The sequence below is a fragment of the Ascaphus truei genome, chromosome 1, assembly GCF_040206685.1.
Source record: "Ascaphus truei isolate aAscTru1 chromosome 1, aAscTru1.hap1, whole genome shotgun sequence".
Classification (NCBI taxonomy): domain Eukaryota; kingdom Metazoa; phylum Chordata; class Amphibia; order Anura; family Ascaphidae; genus Ascaphus; species Ascaphus truei.
The window spans coordinates 38,775,601-38,793,349 of NC_134483.1; the positions used below are offsets into that span (position 1 = coordinate 38,775,601).

The 17,749-nt window shown below is 40.1% G+C and overlaps 1 protein-coding gene across 6 annotated transcripts in view; it reads right to left on the bottom strand.

Moving 5' to 3' along the window:
• MBD2 (methyl-CpG binding domain protein 2) overlaps positions 1–17,749 on the bottom strand; it is an 88,840-nt gene that overhangs the window by 37,221 nt on the left and 33,870 nt on the right. For 4 of the 6 annotated variants that reach the window (XM_075586447.1, XM_075586428.1, XM_075586457.1 and 1 more), the window contains exon 3: positions 12,737–12,874. The exons of the other annotated variants lie outside the window; for them this stretch is intronic. In XM_075586447.1, the coding sequence (XP_075442562.1) occupies positions 12,737–12,874 (138 nt within the window). The remainder of the gene's footprint in view (positions 1–12,736; positions 12,875–17,749) is intronic. 6 annotated transcript variants of the gene reach the window in all.

A 17,749-nucleotide genomic window follows, 5' to 3' on the forward strand; every position in this document is an offset into this window, starting at 1 on the left:
AAGCAGCAGTCAGATCTCTCATAATGATGCCAGACTATTAGGCAGTTTCTTTAAACTACTTTCCATTTGCCAAGTGGACAGGGACATACATTTGGGTACAGAGAACATTTGCTTTAACCCTTTGAGTACCCAGGGACATAGCTACTACGTCATGGTTTCTGGCAGCCTGGTTGCCTCAATGTAGTAGCTACATCCAAACAAAATGCTCACTGTCTTAGGGCAGATTGTGTCCTGTGCTCAGGACGCAATCTTAAGTTATGGCAGACAGAAGGGGGGTGACTTCTCCCCTTCCATTATCAGTGACCGTTTCAGAGAGCTGTAACATGATCACAAGTGCAGGAGGCGCTGCGGCACTCTGGCCCCTGCAGCACTCAAAGGGTTAAAGCACAAGCGGTTTTCAAGAGTTCAAATGGGGGCTGGACTGCACTGTTTTTAGCTGCGCGGATTCACTGGTTCCTGATTAGCCGATCGTGTTTTCTCTCCCAGGGAGATCAAAATGGCTGCCAAACTGGTGGTCCCAAGGGCCAATGGAAAGCTGCATCGTCATCGAGGTGATGACATTGTGACTTTCAACTGCGTAGGCGATCTGAATATCCAAGAACATCGGCAACTAAAATGCGAAGTATCTCCGGAACACGTGGTCTGCTTTGATGGAGGCTGCCATGAGCCCTAGTACGCTCACAGCTCTCATTGTAGTGATATGATTGGGGCAATCCTGAGGTGTCTGATCTGTTTTATCAGATTTTCCCTTTAGACTGGTCCCTTTGCTATGGCTTGTGTCGAATTGCAGACCTAGAAAAAAAAGTGAACGCTTTGTGTTGGTCTCAGTTTTCTTTTTCCCCAATTGATGACCCAGTCTAGTTCTGTAGGAATTTCAGAACATATTGGATGCGATTTTCCAGGAGTTGTTGTGATGCTGCTTTTAGTAACTAGTCGTTGAGATAGGGGACTAATGTTATACTTTGCTCCCTGATTACTGCTGCTACAACCGCCGTTACTTTTGTGAAGACTCTGGGTAGTTTGAAAGTGCTTTACCGTCTTCTCGTATGGCAAAGCTCAATCATTTTTTGGTAAGCATGGCAAATGGGAATAGGCAGGTAAAAGTCCTTTAAAATGGATTGTGGCAATAAAATTCCATGGATTGAATGTTGCACACATTTTAACGACTCCATTTAGAAATGCTCACTGCAGACATACGGAGTTACACATTTTGGATCTAGGACTGGTCAGAACCCACCTGATGTTTTTGGAACCATGAATATTATAGAGTACGTTCTGTTCTTTTCTTGTTGCTGCGGTACCATACCTACCACTCCACCTCATTGAATTTTTGCAATGCCTGTGTTCCATTTTTGACTGGACATACTGGTAAAGGCGTGATGATGAATCTTCTTGCGTGCTTCCCTGTGAGTTCTATTGAATAACCTCAATCAGCTAATGGACCCAGCACTCTCTTCGCCTGCTGCTACGGTGCAGCAAAATGTCACAACCTTCATCCTAATTGCTGACCATTTCTTGAAAATCTAGTGTCAGAAAGATGTTGACACTTGAGGCACCCTCATTGACCTTCCTCTTGTGGATCTTATCCCTTAACTGGTCATGGAGGAAGATGACTGCCCTCAAGTTTTTGTATGACCTGTATTCCTTTTGAGAAGGCCTTGGGCCACAGAAAAATTATCTGTGGGTCTTGGTAGCGCTGTCTTGGGGTAAGACTCTCACCTTGTCATCTGTCAACGTGTCCACTAGTTTTTCGAATTCTGCTCCGAATAATAGTGTTTCAAATGGACCAAAGTTCATCTTAAAAAAAAGGTGTCTGCTATTCAGGCTGAGGTATAATGCCCTGCAAGCCGTTTTGAATGGGCCTTGCATTTACCTATTCAGCGGATAGACTCAATAGATGCATCACATAAGTAGTCTATGTCCAGGCAAATTTATTTCAAGACTCTCTAAACTTGTCGTTAAGCCTTCTTCAACCAGAGTTACCCATGCTCGTAGTGTCCTGGTAACACAGGCTGATTCAACACTTGGTTTGCTTAGTGCCCCAGCTGTCAAAAATACTCTTCTCAATGCACTTTACTCCTCTTGTGCATTGGATCGCAGAAGCTTGAGCCATCATCTTGGTGAACGGCCAATGTTCTGGATAGAGTTGCTACTAGTTTGTATACCTTTGGGTAGACTATCTCAAGCCTTTGAATCAAATGGGTATATTTAGCTAAATATTCTCGATAAAGTATAGGTTTCTTGTCTGGAGATGCCATTCCTCACTGTGGCGATGAAAGGGTTAATCCGGCCATTAATAAAAGCATTATACCCGGCTGATTGGGAGTGAAGGGGTTAAATGTATGTGCATCACACTGATGTGTTTTCCCCTACACCACCTTGCTTGTCCCCATTTTGCAGTCTATTCCCTGACTGTGGTAATAAGAATGAATACAAACTGTGCCAATTGATTTCCAGACACAAGATGGCACTGTGAGCGCTGAACCAAGTGCTGATTGCAGACGCGTGGCGATGTACGGGTGCCCGTGTCGAAAGTATGGTTATCCATTTCTGAGCTCTTGACCTCGCAACCGCAAGGTTAAGTGAATAAGTGGTTTGCGGTTTAAACTGAAGTGGTTTCTGACAAAATGTATCCCTTGCCTTGTTAGCTTCTTAACTTGAAAGGGGGAAAGTATATTGACGTGGGAACTAGGTTTACTACAGACACCACATCATAGCCCTTTCATTTAAGTAAGCAAACTTGTGAACGGAGTGAGCTAGCACTCTAATTTTTGGAGTGCAGTTCAGAATAAAGAAACCATGCACCTACATATAAAGTTTATTCCAGTGGCACAAGCAGAACATACTTTTATTAATAACATGTATTTTACTGTTGGTTTTAAATGTGCAGGCAGGAAAGCTTTTTTCTGTGAGCCTGAGAAAAATCCGTTAGCATGCAAATATGCTATGGGTGAATGAGCCAAGGGTATTTTCCTCTCCGTACTTCAAAGAGCCCCTGCTAAGTAGGAGACTGAGTTTAGTGAAGTCCAGAGTTGAAAAGCCTCAGATATCCAAAGTGTGAAAGTGGGCGGGATGTTGCCGAGTGCCAGATACCAGTACTCAGCATGGGCCATTCACACGGTGATCAAACCCCCAGACTGAGTCGCCAGGTAATGATTGGACCCCGGTATGGTAAACCGGTTAGGTGTCAGGCTGACACATGCGCTTTGCAAACCGGAAAGCCCTTTTTGCCCGTTCTGCAAACTCCGGGCAAATCTGGGATAGGTGGGTTAAATGTTTCCACGGAGGAGATTGGGCACGCAAGTTAGGTATAGGACTGTAAACCCTATAAACCAGCCTGCTGAGCTGCCCCCGGTGTGATTCATGACTTATCCAAGAGTGGTTCAAAATTCCATCCAAGTACAGTGGCAGCGGTTCCAGAACGCAAGGGGTTAAAACATTGTAACCAAGGATTTACCCCTACTTCAGGAATTAGTTAGCGCTGGGGATCTCAGAACGAACCCCAACGAACCAGAACAAACTATTTACATTTGGTGGAAATATCGGGCAGGCAAGTTGCGCCCTAACCAAAAGGATTATAACCCAGATAATTTATTTCTTCATCTTTCGTTCAATGGACAATTTATTTTATTTCCCCATCCCAGTAAGTGATTATTAAGTGAATTCTGAGGTTGTGTGTTTGTCTGTAAAGAAATAAATGACCATTTATTTTGCCCGCCTTGTTATGCTCAAATCAAGAATCCCAAAAATATTAACAATGTTATAAGTACTGGTCCACCGTGACACTCACTAATCAATTTCTTAATTTTTGCATGCCCTGGGAAGACTATTGACATGTGAACACATGCTTCCTTATAGGCTCTTTTAGCTCTTCTATTTCCATAAAAGTGTCTTTATTCATCTCAACCCCCCCCCTCATCCCCCCCCTCTATCACTCTCTCTCCCCTTTTCTGTTTCTTAACCCGCACTTCCCCGACAGACCTCTGAAGGTCAGGGGAATGTTGGGACTTTCTCCCCCACCTCAGACAAAAACCAGAAAAATTGTATTAGGCCAAAATGTTGACAAATATTCAAAAAGCTGTAAATGTTATAAATGCCTAATAAAAAACTTTGAAACAAAAAATTGTCTTTACTCCTTTCACCAGGTTGTCAATGTCTTCTATTGCGAAGTTTGAATATTATTCTCTCACTTCACCTTCATCAGAAGTATAATCTAGGAATTCAATTTCTTCTAACGCTTCTCAGGCTGATTCTCTAGGGTCGTAGGCTGCCCTTGACTCTTTTCTTTTCATTGAAGAGCCAATGAGCTGTATGGAAATTAGTTGATCTAACGTTGTCAAAAGGTTTGCTGCATTGCTGATTGGAACCATCCAGAAAACCTTGAATCTAGATGGTATTTTCCACCATTGCACTATGAAAGCTTTGCACCATTTCATCATTTTTTTCTTATACTTATCAGGTAGAAGTAGTTCACATCCTGAACAAGTTAAAGGTTTGGTCTTTGCAGCTACCTTTTTGGATCGGACATCCCATTTACTGGGTTCTTATGGGGCCGGTACGTGGGGTACATAACAAAAGACAACAGGTAGGGTGTTAATACGCTCTGAAGCCGCTTGTCTGTACTTTGTTTCTAACATCTGTTGATCTCCCATCGGCGGCCTGCAAGTTGATCCCTCTTTAAAATGCCTGGCAACCGCATGGTGTACGATGGCCAGAAAGAATGTCACTTGCCGTTTCTCATCCCACCGCGCTTCAAGCCAACACCACGTGGTCTTTGCCTACTTTAGGGGGATTTCATCCACCTCTGCTAGGCTACACCTGAGTGGGCATAAGTCGGGGTCCACCCTCCTCCTTCACCTGATGGCCAGCTGCAGTACTCTCAATATCTCCGGGCTGCTGCAGGGGTCTTGGGGATGCTGACTGATATCTATGCACCAGCCCCCACAGAAGGAATATATCTCTTCAACTTTGATAATAGCCCTCCAACATTACAATAAGGAGGGATTACTTAGTGCTAATATATTACCCCATATACATTGTATATGGTGATACAGGTCTGTGTGTCAAGCTTTTTAACTATATAGTTATTTAGCACATCTCATCACACCCTGATTATAGCAGGCTTCTGACTGGAATACACGGTCATTTTTATTCTCATTTATGTACACCCCTTTATTTTAAGAGACATACCATTAAAATTATTTTTAATCCTCATCACTTATCATTACTATTTACTTTAGAGTTACAGAGTGCTACCAGCCGAGTCCTTTTTCTTTTGTGTATTCTTTATAACAATTCTCAGCACAGCGCCAATACTCACTCACTCATTTAAACTGACTATTAGCTGAGCAGAGGTTTCTGTCCCCTTCCCCCTCCCCCATCTATATACCAGATAGGAAAATGGGCAGACACAGTGGGCTAAGTGGTTCTTATCCACCATCAAATTCTATGTTTTTAACGGCACAGAACCACTGACAATACCCAATTTCACAGTGGTAGTTAGAGACAATAGAGATGTGACCAAGAGAAGTATCCACTTTATTATGTGGAGAAGGAAGTAGTACACACACACACACACACACACACACACACACACACACACACACACACACACACACACACACACACACACACACACACTTTTTTTTTTACCCATTACTTCGGAATAAGCCATAGGTAGTCTGTAAAACAAATGTAAAGGGTAGCTAAATAAATCTACACAACATAATGACAATATCAATACACCGCTGCAAAAAAAGCTTTGTAGGCTACAAAATGACAAGCTTTTAATAATTCCAACTTGTCACATTTAGCTATGAGGAATGTTTATAAAACTCTAAAATAATAATGTGACAAAGTATTCCAGGTGGTCACTTATGCACGGATTTCATCTGCTGCCGAGTGGTAACAGATATAGAAGATGAGCTTTGCCAAGCTTCAGCCAACAAAATTGTATATTGAGCATAAAAGGTCAAATAAAAAAAAATAAAAAAATATGTTAAACCCTCTGCATTGCCATCTAGTGTCTCATAAACCAACTTCTCTTTAAAACACGCACAGCCATTTTTCGAGAGGTCCTGTATGAGTTACAGTATGTATACATTTTAGTATGTCCTAGCAAAATAAAGTTTCATTAAAGTTAGAACTTTATTTCATAAGGTTGAATTCTAAAAAGCAAAGTTTTAGTACTTGCTCTTTAATATTTTATTAATAAAATATTCAACCAGGATAAAAAAAATACATAGAGTTACCTCTCGATTTTAAGTATGTCCTAGACACAAAGTAAAGTTAACAAAATTACAACTGACAGGAAGTTGATTTGAGCGACTTGGTTAAATTATTCCAGCAGTTGTGTTTCTGGAGGCGGATCTAAGGAGATGTGCAGTATGCAGTAGGGGTGAGAAGCCTGCTCACATAATTGGGTAAATTATCCATAAAGTACTTGAAGGCGAGACAGGAAACATGTACATTACGTCTGGGCTCTGGGATAGGCAACATGGTTCAGTTAACATATCACAATGGTGGGTGTTGAAGTTCCATAGTAAGACGAAACAGCATTGTAAAGAATGGCAAATTTGCTGAGGTGAGTTTTGGGTACTGTACCATATACCAAAAGAGCAAACTTTTGGAGTTGCGCCCCTCCCTGCTTGCTCCCCCCCTCTTACTTTTTACCGGCAACAAATTACGCTGTGGGTGACGTCACATGACCCTGTTGCCATGGCGATGGGCAGCAGGGTCATGTGATGTCACATCACATAGCCCGCTCCAGCATTTGATGCTGTGTTGCCATGGCGACGCGGCACAAGGCTTCTATATTCCAGTAAGTAGGTTACAGAGGCCTTGCACGATCCCCCGGTCCTCTCTAAGTCTCTGGTCAGAAAGCGCATTCCACAGCAGATGCTAATTCCAATTCCAATTATAGAATATGGGGACATCGTAAACGGCTCGGCACCCTAAACCCACATTAGCAAACTTGATACCCTCTACAACTTAATATGCGGTTTTGTTCTCCAATGCAACTACAACACACATCACTGTGAAATGCTCAAAGAACTAGATTGGTCATCACTTGAGTGTAGGTGCAAAGTTCATCTTTCCTGCCTTGCCTTAAAATACTTTCTGGGCAAGCTACCCGTCTATCTGAACAAGCTCCTCACTCCTACCACATGCAGCACTTATCTGAGATCTGACTCCAAAAGACTGTTAATGGTACCAAGGTTCAGGAAAGTATTTGGCCGCTCCTCCTCTAACCGTGAGACTTTCACAGCCACCACCAGTCTAAGTTCTTTCAAAACTAAAGCTGTCTCACATTTTAATCTTGTTTGTAAATGTTACTTATGACTATAATATATTATCTCTAACTGTGCATGCAATTTATAATATTTAATGTATACCCTGTTCACTTATGTAACTATATATTGTAACCATGTATTATTTGTCATCTAATCTCTATGTCCAGGAAATACTTGAAAACGAAAGGTAACCCTCACTGTATTACTTCCTGGTAAAACATTTTATAAATAAAATAAATTTAATTTAAATGCATTGGGGAAGAGCACGGGGCTCTGCAACTGCCCACACCCCCCAAAAAAATCCCCGCGCCCTCCAGTTTGCACATCCCTGCCATATACTATATCCCAATAGTCGATAATTGGCATTAGCATCTGCTGTGCAATGCGCTTTCTGACCAATGGGCTTAGGCAGGATTTATTTCTATAAAGCACACCCAGTTTGGGATAGTTTTTTATGTCAGTTTGTCAATTTGCATCACAAATGTTCAATTTGTGTCAAGGCACACTCAAATATTTAAAGCAAGTAACGGACGCAACATTAGTGTTAGAGCAGGTTCTAATCAGCAGCTCTGTCATGGGCAGCTTACGAATTTTAGCCTTCGTCCCAGACACCATAGTTATGATTTTGTCAGTGTTTAAAAACAGTTTGATTTGGGTGATCTCACTTTCAACCTTTGAGAAATCAGATTGCTGTACATTTTCAGAGGCTGAGGCGCTGGGACTATAAGCATATAGGGTAGTATCATCAGCATACATATGCAGAGAAATGGTCATACAAAATGTGGGTAGGTAATTTATAAAGACAAAAAAGAGTAAGGGTCCCAGAACAGAGCCTTCAGGGACTCCAAAAGGTAATTTCCAAGTGGTTAGAGTTAGAGCCTGAGATAGACACATGGGATCTTTGATGATTAATAAGAGTTAAACCAGTTTAAAGCATGTGGTCCAATACCAGAATACTGGCGCTTGTTTAACATAGTGTGATTAACAGTATTAAAAGCCTTTGCAAAATCTAGGAATATTGCACAAGACAATGTTGTTACAAAATGTTGAAGTTCATTACTTTGGAGTGATTTGGTCAGAAGCAAGATTGGAATTCACATAGAAATTGACTTCTTATAAGAGTTGCCTAGTTGGAAATAAACACATTTTCCATGACTTTGGATAGAGCTAGAATAGAGATGCGTCTCTAGATTGAGACAATGTCTGTCACCCCTTTTGAAGACAGGGATAACTAGCGTTTTTCCAGGCCTTATGGTTTGACCAGAAGACAAAATGGACTTTGTTACAGAGGCAATTGGTTTAGCAATGACAGGGCACCAAGACATAGGAACTTGGATTACAATTGGTCCGGCCACAGATGGTTTAGCTTTAGGAGGAGCTCCTGTACAATTTCCTCTTCAAACAGTGAGTTAAATTGGAATTCTTGAGTACAGTAAGGAAGGGGTACTCATATATAGGTGTGTGCTCAGTTTGGCCTTCCATATTAACATCGGGTTTGTGTCTTGATAAGGAAGTAGCACTCTCCACAAAGTATTGATTGAATGTGTTGGCAATGGCACAATCATCATACAAAATCCCATCATTTTCGATAATGGAAAATTCTTGATGGCTACAGGACACAAAAATATTATTGATCGCTGCCAATTGGAAAAAGCTAGATGCACCCACTATAGGACAATGGAAATCGAGAATATGGGAGGTTATGAGGATGAAACAACTATCAAATATAACCACGGAGACCAAGTTAAAATTTGAGCTTCTCTGACGGTCGTGGTCAGAGTTCACTGGTAATAGAATATTGTGAAAAGATTTGGGAGCGGAATCATCTGCCAAAATGGGAAAAATAGGGACAATTTGGATTATTAAATACGGGCTTGACTTTTTTTTAGATTTTATTTTAATCTAATTTTTTTTTGGTTTCGTGATTGTATGTAGTAGGTATGTATCATTTAAATTGTCAGTGTGTGATAGCATATTATAGGACTTGTTTTTGTGTTGTATTCGTACTGTAATGTACTATATTATATTATACTGTGTTGTGTTTATTGTTATAAAAATGTGGATTATAAATAAAGAATCTGCACAGGAATTGATGCCAGAGGCCAGTGGGGGTCCCTAGGTGGTCCCCGTGATTACCTTCCAGAATTTGATGAGTTTCGATACAAATTGTATTGCGATTTTGCACGTCTAATTTGTCTTGTGTGCGTATTCTGTAGAAATTTGAGACCTTGCGTGGAGCCAGTTAGTTTGCATCTATTCCACAAAGCATCTCTAAAGCGGTAAAAATCAAGATGGGATGTAACACAGGGAAGATAGCAGACACAGACTGACCCTGAGCAATGGAGCATGGATAACACAGATTTTTTTCAATTCTGACTGAAAAGAGCCAAGAGCAGCTGGTAAGGTCAGCAAGAAATAGTTGAAGGTTAACATTTCTAAATGTTCTAATGAACATAACTTTAGGGCTAGATTTTAATCGTTTGATTTTACGTACACAATACACTATTGCATGATCACTGAAAATGTCTGGCAATATACCAAAGGTTTGTATTCTGTTGTGACAGGAGGATAAGCTCGTACCTAACAGTGAGTGGTTTCAGGATTTGAAATGTGATTTTGAAGGTTCAGAAAGGAACTGGGTTTAATTTAGTGATTTAAACATTGTTAATTGAGAAACAAAGTCTGGATTCCTACAGACTTGTGACCGCTACCTGCTGAAAATGATAGTTAAACAATGCCCAGTCCATAACAACGCACACAGCTGCATTGGAGGGGATTTATTGGGTTGTAGAAGATGCCTACACATTAAATTGTATGAAGATTTAGGCCCTTTCCAGTTTGGGCATTATCCATTTTTTCATTCTTAGTTAAGTAACCGGTGTGGCAAGAATCAATGTGTTTGGTGAAACACAAAACCCAATGTAAAAGCAATATGGAATGAAGATTGAATGACTAAAAAACACCTATTTCAATTGCATAGTTTATATTGCTATATGATGTAAAGTTTAGGGCATTTGTGATGTCGACGTGCATTATGACATCATTTGTCCCCTTTATAAGCTACTAGGTTGCCAATTATTACAGACAACGCAAGTACTGGCAATCACAATGCAGACAATAATTAGTACTGCCGTTTTCCTACTTACAGAACTGGCACCTTTAAGTTTGGATATTATTTATTTTTCACTGGGACAAAAAAGTTTTAGGGTTGAAATACAACCTCGCTTGTAAAACTGAACCATGGAAAGAGTCTGATATTTCTCACAGACTTCTGGTGCATATTTGTTCACTTACATTTTTTGGGCCATCCACATTAAAATAAACAAAAAACACAAAGCATTTGTAACAATGTTGGTGCACAAAATCCAACAATGTTCTTTCTTTTTTTTGCCCACATTTGAAGAGCACATCAAAGACACGTGTTCAAGTACTGTTTCTACTTGTGGTTCAAGTGATCATAAATGGGAAATTCCTCTTAGGGCAAAAGGAACTACTGCCAGTGACATATTAAGGGGATTGTTACATCTGTGTGATTGATGCATTGTTACCCAAATGTGCCAACTTTTTTTTAATCATGTGTTAAAGCTAGCAACATGGGAACCTGAGATTTAGGAGGGGTTTGATGTAATCTGGCTGCTCCATTGTCTGATGTCAGAGTTCAGCAAGTGCTTGTACAGCCAGAGCCCCTCCCTACTTCTCCCTTCTCTTTATTGGCTCTCTGATAAAGACAGGTTGGGACAAGGGTAGAGAGAACACTTGATTGACAAACACTTGCCCAATTATAGTCCCCTAAGAGAAAAGAAACTTAAATTTCCAAATAAATGAAAGCAGGCAAACGTTTGCTAGTAGCAGTTTACTTTACTTTCTGCCTCTTCACCCACGAATGGGTATAGGCGACTTCCACGGAAAAACTTCACTTTAAAAAGATCCATGCTAGTAGCAGTGTTAGATTTGTTTCAGGAAGCAAATCACACCGTGAAATTCCTTACAAGAGGTTTCCTTGCCAGCTACAGTAGTTGGGATTGCACCTTTAATTAAATATCTGAGAACAAAAATATTAATGATAAACGGACTTAACTATGTATGCTCACGGAATTAAAGTGTGTGTGTAAAATATCACACACACACACACACACACACACACACACACGTGAATGGAGAGATAAAGAAGAATCCTGCGACTAAGTAGAAGCCGCATCTCATGCCTGCATTGTGTTTCTTTGCAGCACCTCCCTCCCTTGATACCTTTTATAGCACAGTTCATGCACTGCGCCTCCCTTTTTACTGGCTGTAATTCTGACCTCCCCAGCATGTTGCTGTAAGAGCTGCAGCTTAAAAGATGCGCTGGGCAGGGGAAGAGAGTGTTGCGATAGAAAAAGATGGGGGGAAGGAGTGTGTGCAAAAAGAAGGGCAGTGTATGGGGGGCAAGAAGTGAATAGAGGTAAATGAGAAAATAAGTAAAATGTGTACCAAGGCTGGCTTAACAACAACAATAATCTAGGAAAGAAATAACTGTCAGAAAAGAGAAAGAGCTAAAGAAATTGGCCGTACTAGGCTAGAAAGAAGAACGATGGATGAGAATGGAGAGAGATAACATGATAACCTGACCAAAACAGGGAAATTGTCCCCAGAATAAAAAAAAAATACATAAAAAAAAAAAAAAAAAAAAAGTTGTTTCATCATCTGAATATCGTCTACAAATGTCTTCTTCTACAATGGTTACCACAAAGTGTCTTGATAAAAGGGAGAAACCAGAATTATGAACTTGATAAAAGACTACAAACACACCACACCCTAAAAAGATAAATAACTTATGTTATGTTGAAGTCCTTACTGTGTAAACAAAAAAGCTCCTTCTAAAACATACCTTTAGTATTAGGAGCCCTTTACTTCTGTCACGTTATTGCTATTCCATGTATAACTATATTCAAATTTAAGGATCTAGAAATTAAGAAATGTAGCCACACTTCTCTACCAACAAAGGACCACCACTTTATTTTTGTATACCTGTTCAATATTTGACAGACAATTATACAGTAACTTATCACACTTGATGGCTGCTACCTGACCGTACAGTTATTCTTCTAGTTTCTCAGTGTCGGCTTCCCAATTTATTCTGCATTCTCTTCCTGTAACCAATGGTGGATCCATAGTGCCAAGCCCTTCCTCCTGACATTGTTTTTTTTCCCACCTAACTCTATTAGGCAGAATATATAAAAAATATATTATACAGCAGAAAATAAAGAGGTATTGATACCCAGTTGATACTCGGGTTAAGCTCCTGCTCAACCTGAAGTAGAAGCAATGTTGCATATGGTCCTGTGAAAATCACCTGCAGTGAAAATCACCTCCAATGAAAATTCTGCTTCTGAGCCACACCTGGGGGATTAACACATGGCAAGTTATACGGAAAAGACAATTAAGAGGTTAATTAAACTGCTTACCTGACAGGGCTGTTCAATTACTCGCTGGGGATCGGATTTCACTTTGTTGCTGGGATGGTTAGTAATTTTGGTAACCGGCTGCTTGAAGATCGAAGCAGTTTGTCGAATTGGCAAAGTTGTGTTCAAGTCTGGTTTACCCTACAAAAAAACAAAACAAAAAAAAAAGACTCGCATGGTTAGGAAGGTAACATTTTGCTTGACGATATACCCATTTTAAACCTGTTGAATACTCACACAGCTCAGCCGTAAAATGAGACTTTAAAAAATGTAAAATCTCTTGAATGTGAAGAATTTTTTTTAGTCCTATTTTGCAGCAGACGTCTCATAAGTACTGCAGAGAAATTCGCTGCTTTCCAAAACTGAAGTGCCAATAGAAAATGTCAATAGAAAATGAAAGAGAAGATGTTACCTTATAAATGCTATCCTATTGCATAATACACTAAAAATTATTATTGGGCCTGTGACGATAGGGGTTACTGGCATCACAAAACTGAAATTAAGCCTAGCTAGCTAACCCTAAAATCTATGTAACTTGGCCACCTTTGTAAGGCTTATTTTGGCCAAATGTACTTTAAATATCTGGGGAAGAACAGGGAATGTGTAAATGTATTTTCATGTCTGTAAGAACAGAGTCTGTATTTGTTATGTGTAAGCACTGTGATGTGATTTGGGAGTCAGCCCTGTAAAGTGTTAATTGGATTATGTGTTCATTTGTATGGAGGGGACTCTGATTTAATCAGAGATGGGTTTTTTGCACGCCCTCTGGCTGTTGTGGCTCTAAATTAATCTGTGCTCTGATTGGCCAGCAGCCTCCTCCCATGCAAGGGATAGCCACAGAGGGCTATATAAGGGGTGCTGCTGATCAGAAAATCAGAGCTACCATCAGAGAGACACTCTGGAAAGGAGTGTGGAGATCTACCCTCAGAGGACTATCTGAGAGACAGAGAAACAGAGACATTCTGTGAAGGAGTTTGATCTTTTACATTGACCAGCTGGAAAGATATCTTAGAGGGGTTGCTGTGTGATCAGCACTCTGAGATCCTGGACGAGAAGCAGATAGGACAAGCCTTCTTGAAGCAGGCCCCTGCACCTAGCGAGGCTAGAATCTACTCCCCAGGTCCCCAGTTGGTATTGTATCGTGTTTTGTACATCTTTGTCTGCTGGCGTGCCAGAATAAACCCCATTTTATTCAACAACTTTGTCCTGTCTGGTGCTAGTGATCCCGGTGGTTTCGGTGTAAAAATACTGGTCTCCCGTGACAGGCTTCATCAACTAATTCCAAACAAAGTGACGTCATATTGCACACGTCCGTCTTGGCTGAAACGGAGTTCCACATGGTATTTGTCTAATAAATGAGGGTGCACAGTGTGGGAATGTTCAAAAGGGCTGCACATTTACACGTTCCCAGACACGATGTAGTTATAACATGAATGATTATACCACTTGTAATACAGATGATAGGAATTGCTTAATTAAATGTCCATGTGGACTGGAGTACACAGGAGAAACTATACGTAAAGCTAAAGAGAATAGGACAGCATAAACTTACAATTAGGTGTCATTTTTGACAAACCAGTACCTGTTCATTTTGTACAAGTTGGGCACAATGTGAGCCGACTGTTTCCAGCTGATTGAGATTTATCAAGCCTCGTAAAGGAGGTGGTCAAATTAAATGGGAACCCTATTGGATTCATGATCTGAATATTTTATATCCATATGGTTTTAAAAGGGAATACTAATTTTATATAGGCGTTGTTACTGTGGAGGATCAAACCATGTTCCATAAGAACTGCCCATCTACCTACAGTACAGAACATGCTACGTAGGTAGGCGATTGTTGAAGCACATTCCCTACATACTTGCATAACTAATAGGTTACTCTGTTACATTCTCACAGTGCATTTTCTTCTTTCCCTCAAACTATCCTTTTAACAGATCACTACTTTATTTTGGTTACCCTAATTTTCAAGTCTGCAGATATACGGAAAAAAAAAAAAAAAAAACACCCCAATGCTGGCTTTCCCCTTGACAGAACAATTGGGGTCTGATACCATTACCTGTATCCTTTTCATTAACTATTTATAGTCCTAGCTACGATGTGGCCATTTAGATTGTGTTCTTCCCCAACTGATCACTCTCACAGCTACGGACAACGGGTATATGCAGAAGAAGAATTATAAGGCATACTACATTTTTTTTTTTTTTTTTTTTTAATTGAGCAATAAATACATCTGAGTGCCATTCCAGGTCATAGATTCTATGCAATCTATACACATTTTGGTATCTCCAGGACATTCCCAATCCCAGCTGCCATAATCATGTGTTAAATTCACAGGGACACAATGTAACCCAAAGAAGATAGCTGATAAGTTTCTGTCAATGATCATTTGCATTTTGCTTACAATTAGAAAGTATTAATGTATAATGGTATCTACATACTATAGGAGAGTAGTTTTGCTCTGGAGTTAAATCGAAAAGCCCAATTTTAGTCAAGAACCTTGCATGATTGATTATTATGATCCACTCCTTTATTAGGGTGGATAAAGCACTGTGTTGTGTGAAACGCGTAGGAGGGTCCACACCTTGTTTGTCATGTGTGATCAACAATAAATATTTTTCTATTTTTATACACCGGTCTCCCTAGGCAGTGCACTGCTTTGTGCATTTGCATATTTTTGTTCCCGTTTGGATTTGAATCAGCGTCTGGACACGCCCACAAAGAATCCCGTTGGCTCCAGGAGTGGGTAAGATTCTTGGAAGATTTATTTCATCTATATGGACTGCCATCATTACTACAGAATTTGGTGAGTTTTGGACTCTTATTATACAGCTATATCCAATGAGGTACAGCGAAGTGAGTATATCATCTTTTCTGTTACCTTCAGGAGGGTTATGCAATATTGAATTTGTTCACTCACCTAGTAGTACACCCACTGCATAGTTGAGCTATATCTGCATTTATTATTTACGGATAGAAGATAACATTCCAGAATTGTTGGAGCACCCATTATCCTCAAATGTTGAACTGGATTAACATATACGGACCTAACTGACCCGTGTATGCAAGTCATGATTGTTTGGTATAAACTATTCATGTGCTATTTCCACATTATGTATTAATATATGACAGGAAAGTTTTGATTCTCTCTCATGCTTTCTAAAAGTCCTGATGTAAATCAACTCCTGTGTGGAAGCAGTCCCCTCAAGAATCCACCGAAGACGAGCTCCGTGGGCAGAATTAAAAAAAAAAAAACAGGGCGCACCAAAAGGTGAAGATAAAATATATTGTACAGCACAAATAAAGCAAGACACCTGACTAAGCACATTAGTGTGTGAAACGCGTTGTGGTAGATCATCAACAGAGTCATCCTGTGTAACTGCCGTTTGTGTTGAGGAAGATACTGTCAAATTAAGGAGCGAAGGAGACGCGTTAGACTGCCACGTACGGGCTACGTAAACCCAGAAGAGACAGATCAGTGCTGAAACAACAGCTGATCCCAGCGCGCGGGATCTAATGTTTCGAGTACTACACTGTCTCCCAGCTCCCTAATCACCAGCACGGACATATCATTTAATGAACCCACTGAATTACAGACATCTCAAATGTAAGTGTCCACTTGCTTTATTTGTGCTGTACACAATATTTTATCTTCACCTTTGGTGTGCCGTGTGTTTGTTTCTTCTAATATATGACAACAGTAATGTTAGCGATTTATTGAATTGTGCATCTCACAATGTATTTAAAGAAATATGTGCATGTACCGTAAATAACATGGTCTAATATGCATAATTAGCTTCACCTTTATTTAGAAGATCACAGTGGCTTGTACATATATATGTATGGATGTGGTGACATGAAAATGCGAGAGAGTATTTTGCAGCCTCCGTAGCAGCAAAATGACGACTAATTTACTCCAAATTACTAATCGGGTTTGTAAATCCCTCTCCTTCCTATAAATAGCAATTTACAGTAATAATACGTTAGGCGCTTGTCAAAAAGGGCCACGGGGCCAGAAACATCAGCAACCTCTAACTTTTATTTAATCCATCTTCAGTAAAAAAAAATTAAAAAAAAATAAAAATAAAAAATAAGGACTTAAACATTTTGGGGAGTGCTGTTGACCATTTATTTTCTACAAATGCAAGTCGTCTTGAGTGGTAGTTGACAGTCATTACATATGAATAGCACTGTGGATATTCTGAACACGATACATACAGCTTGGCCCCCTGCAGACGCACTTACCAGAACTCCCTCCTACTGTCTCTATACGTTCTCCCTACCTACCAATTAGACTGTAAGCTCCTCGGGGCAGGGACTCTTCCTTAATGTTACTTTTATGTCTGAAGCACTTATTCCCATGATCTGTTATTTATTTGATTGCCACATGTATTACTACTGTGAAGCGCTATGTACATTAATGGCGCTATATAAATAAAGCCATACAATACAGTTACCTGCACCCAGACAAGATAAGTCCCTTTCTTTCTACACAACATCATAGTCTGTTACAAAACATCCATTCGAGCATGGTACAAAGCCAGCTTGCAACACTATAGATTCCTTCAAACATATTCAGTGTTGAATACATCTAAGCAACATCCTCACAACTTAAAGCTTATCGGTAGTTAGGCACATGTGAAGATTGCCACATGAATACTGAAAGAAGGAATGACCTTCGAGAAGCAGGGATGGGAAATAGCCAGCAGACACGACATAACGTGTGATAATGGTTCTGAAGCGCTTTCACTTAATCTTTCCTGAAGGGACACATCTACACCTTCATTTACAGGGACAGGCAGTCAAGATACATACATTATATGTCTTCCCTACAGCGGTATTAGGCCCAGAGATACCGCTCATCCAACCACTCCCAACAAATGGTGGCAATAGAGCAGTATAAATCAGGAAGGTAGTCCCAAACTGCTTGATGCCGACAGGGGAAAAAGCATTGGCAATTGCATACTTTTGTTATATAAAAAATAAAAGCTTTATACTTTTTACTGCACTTGGAC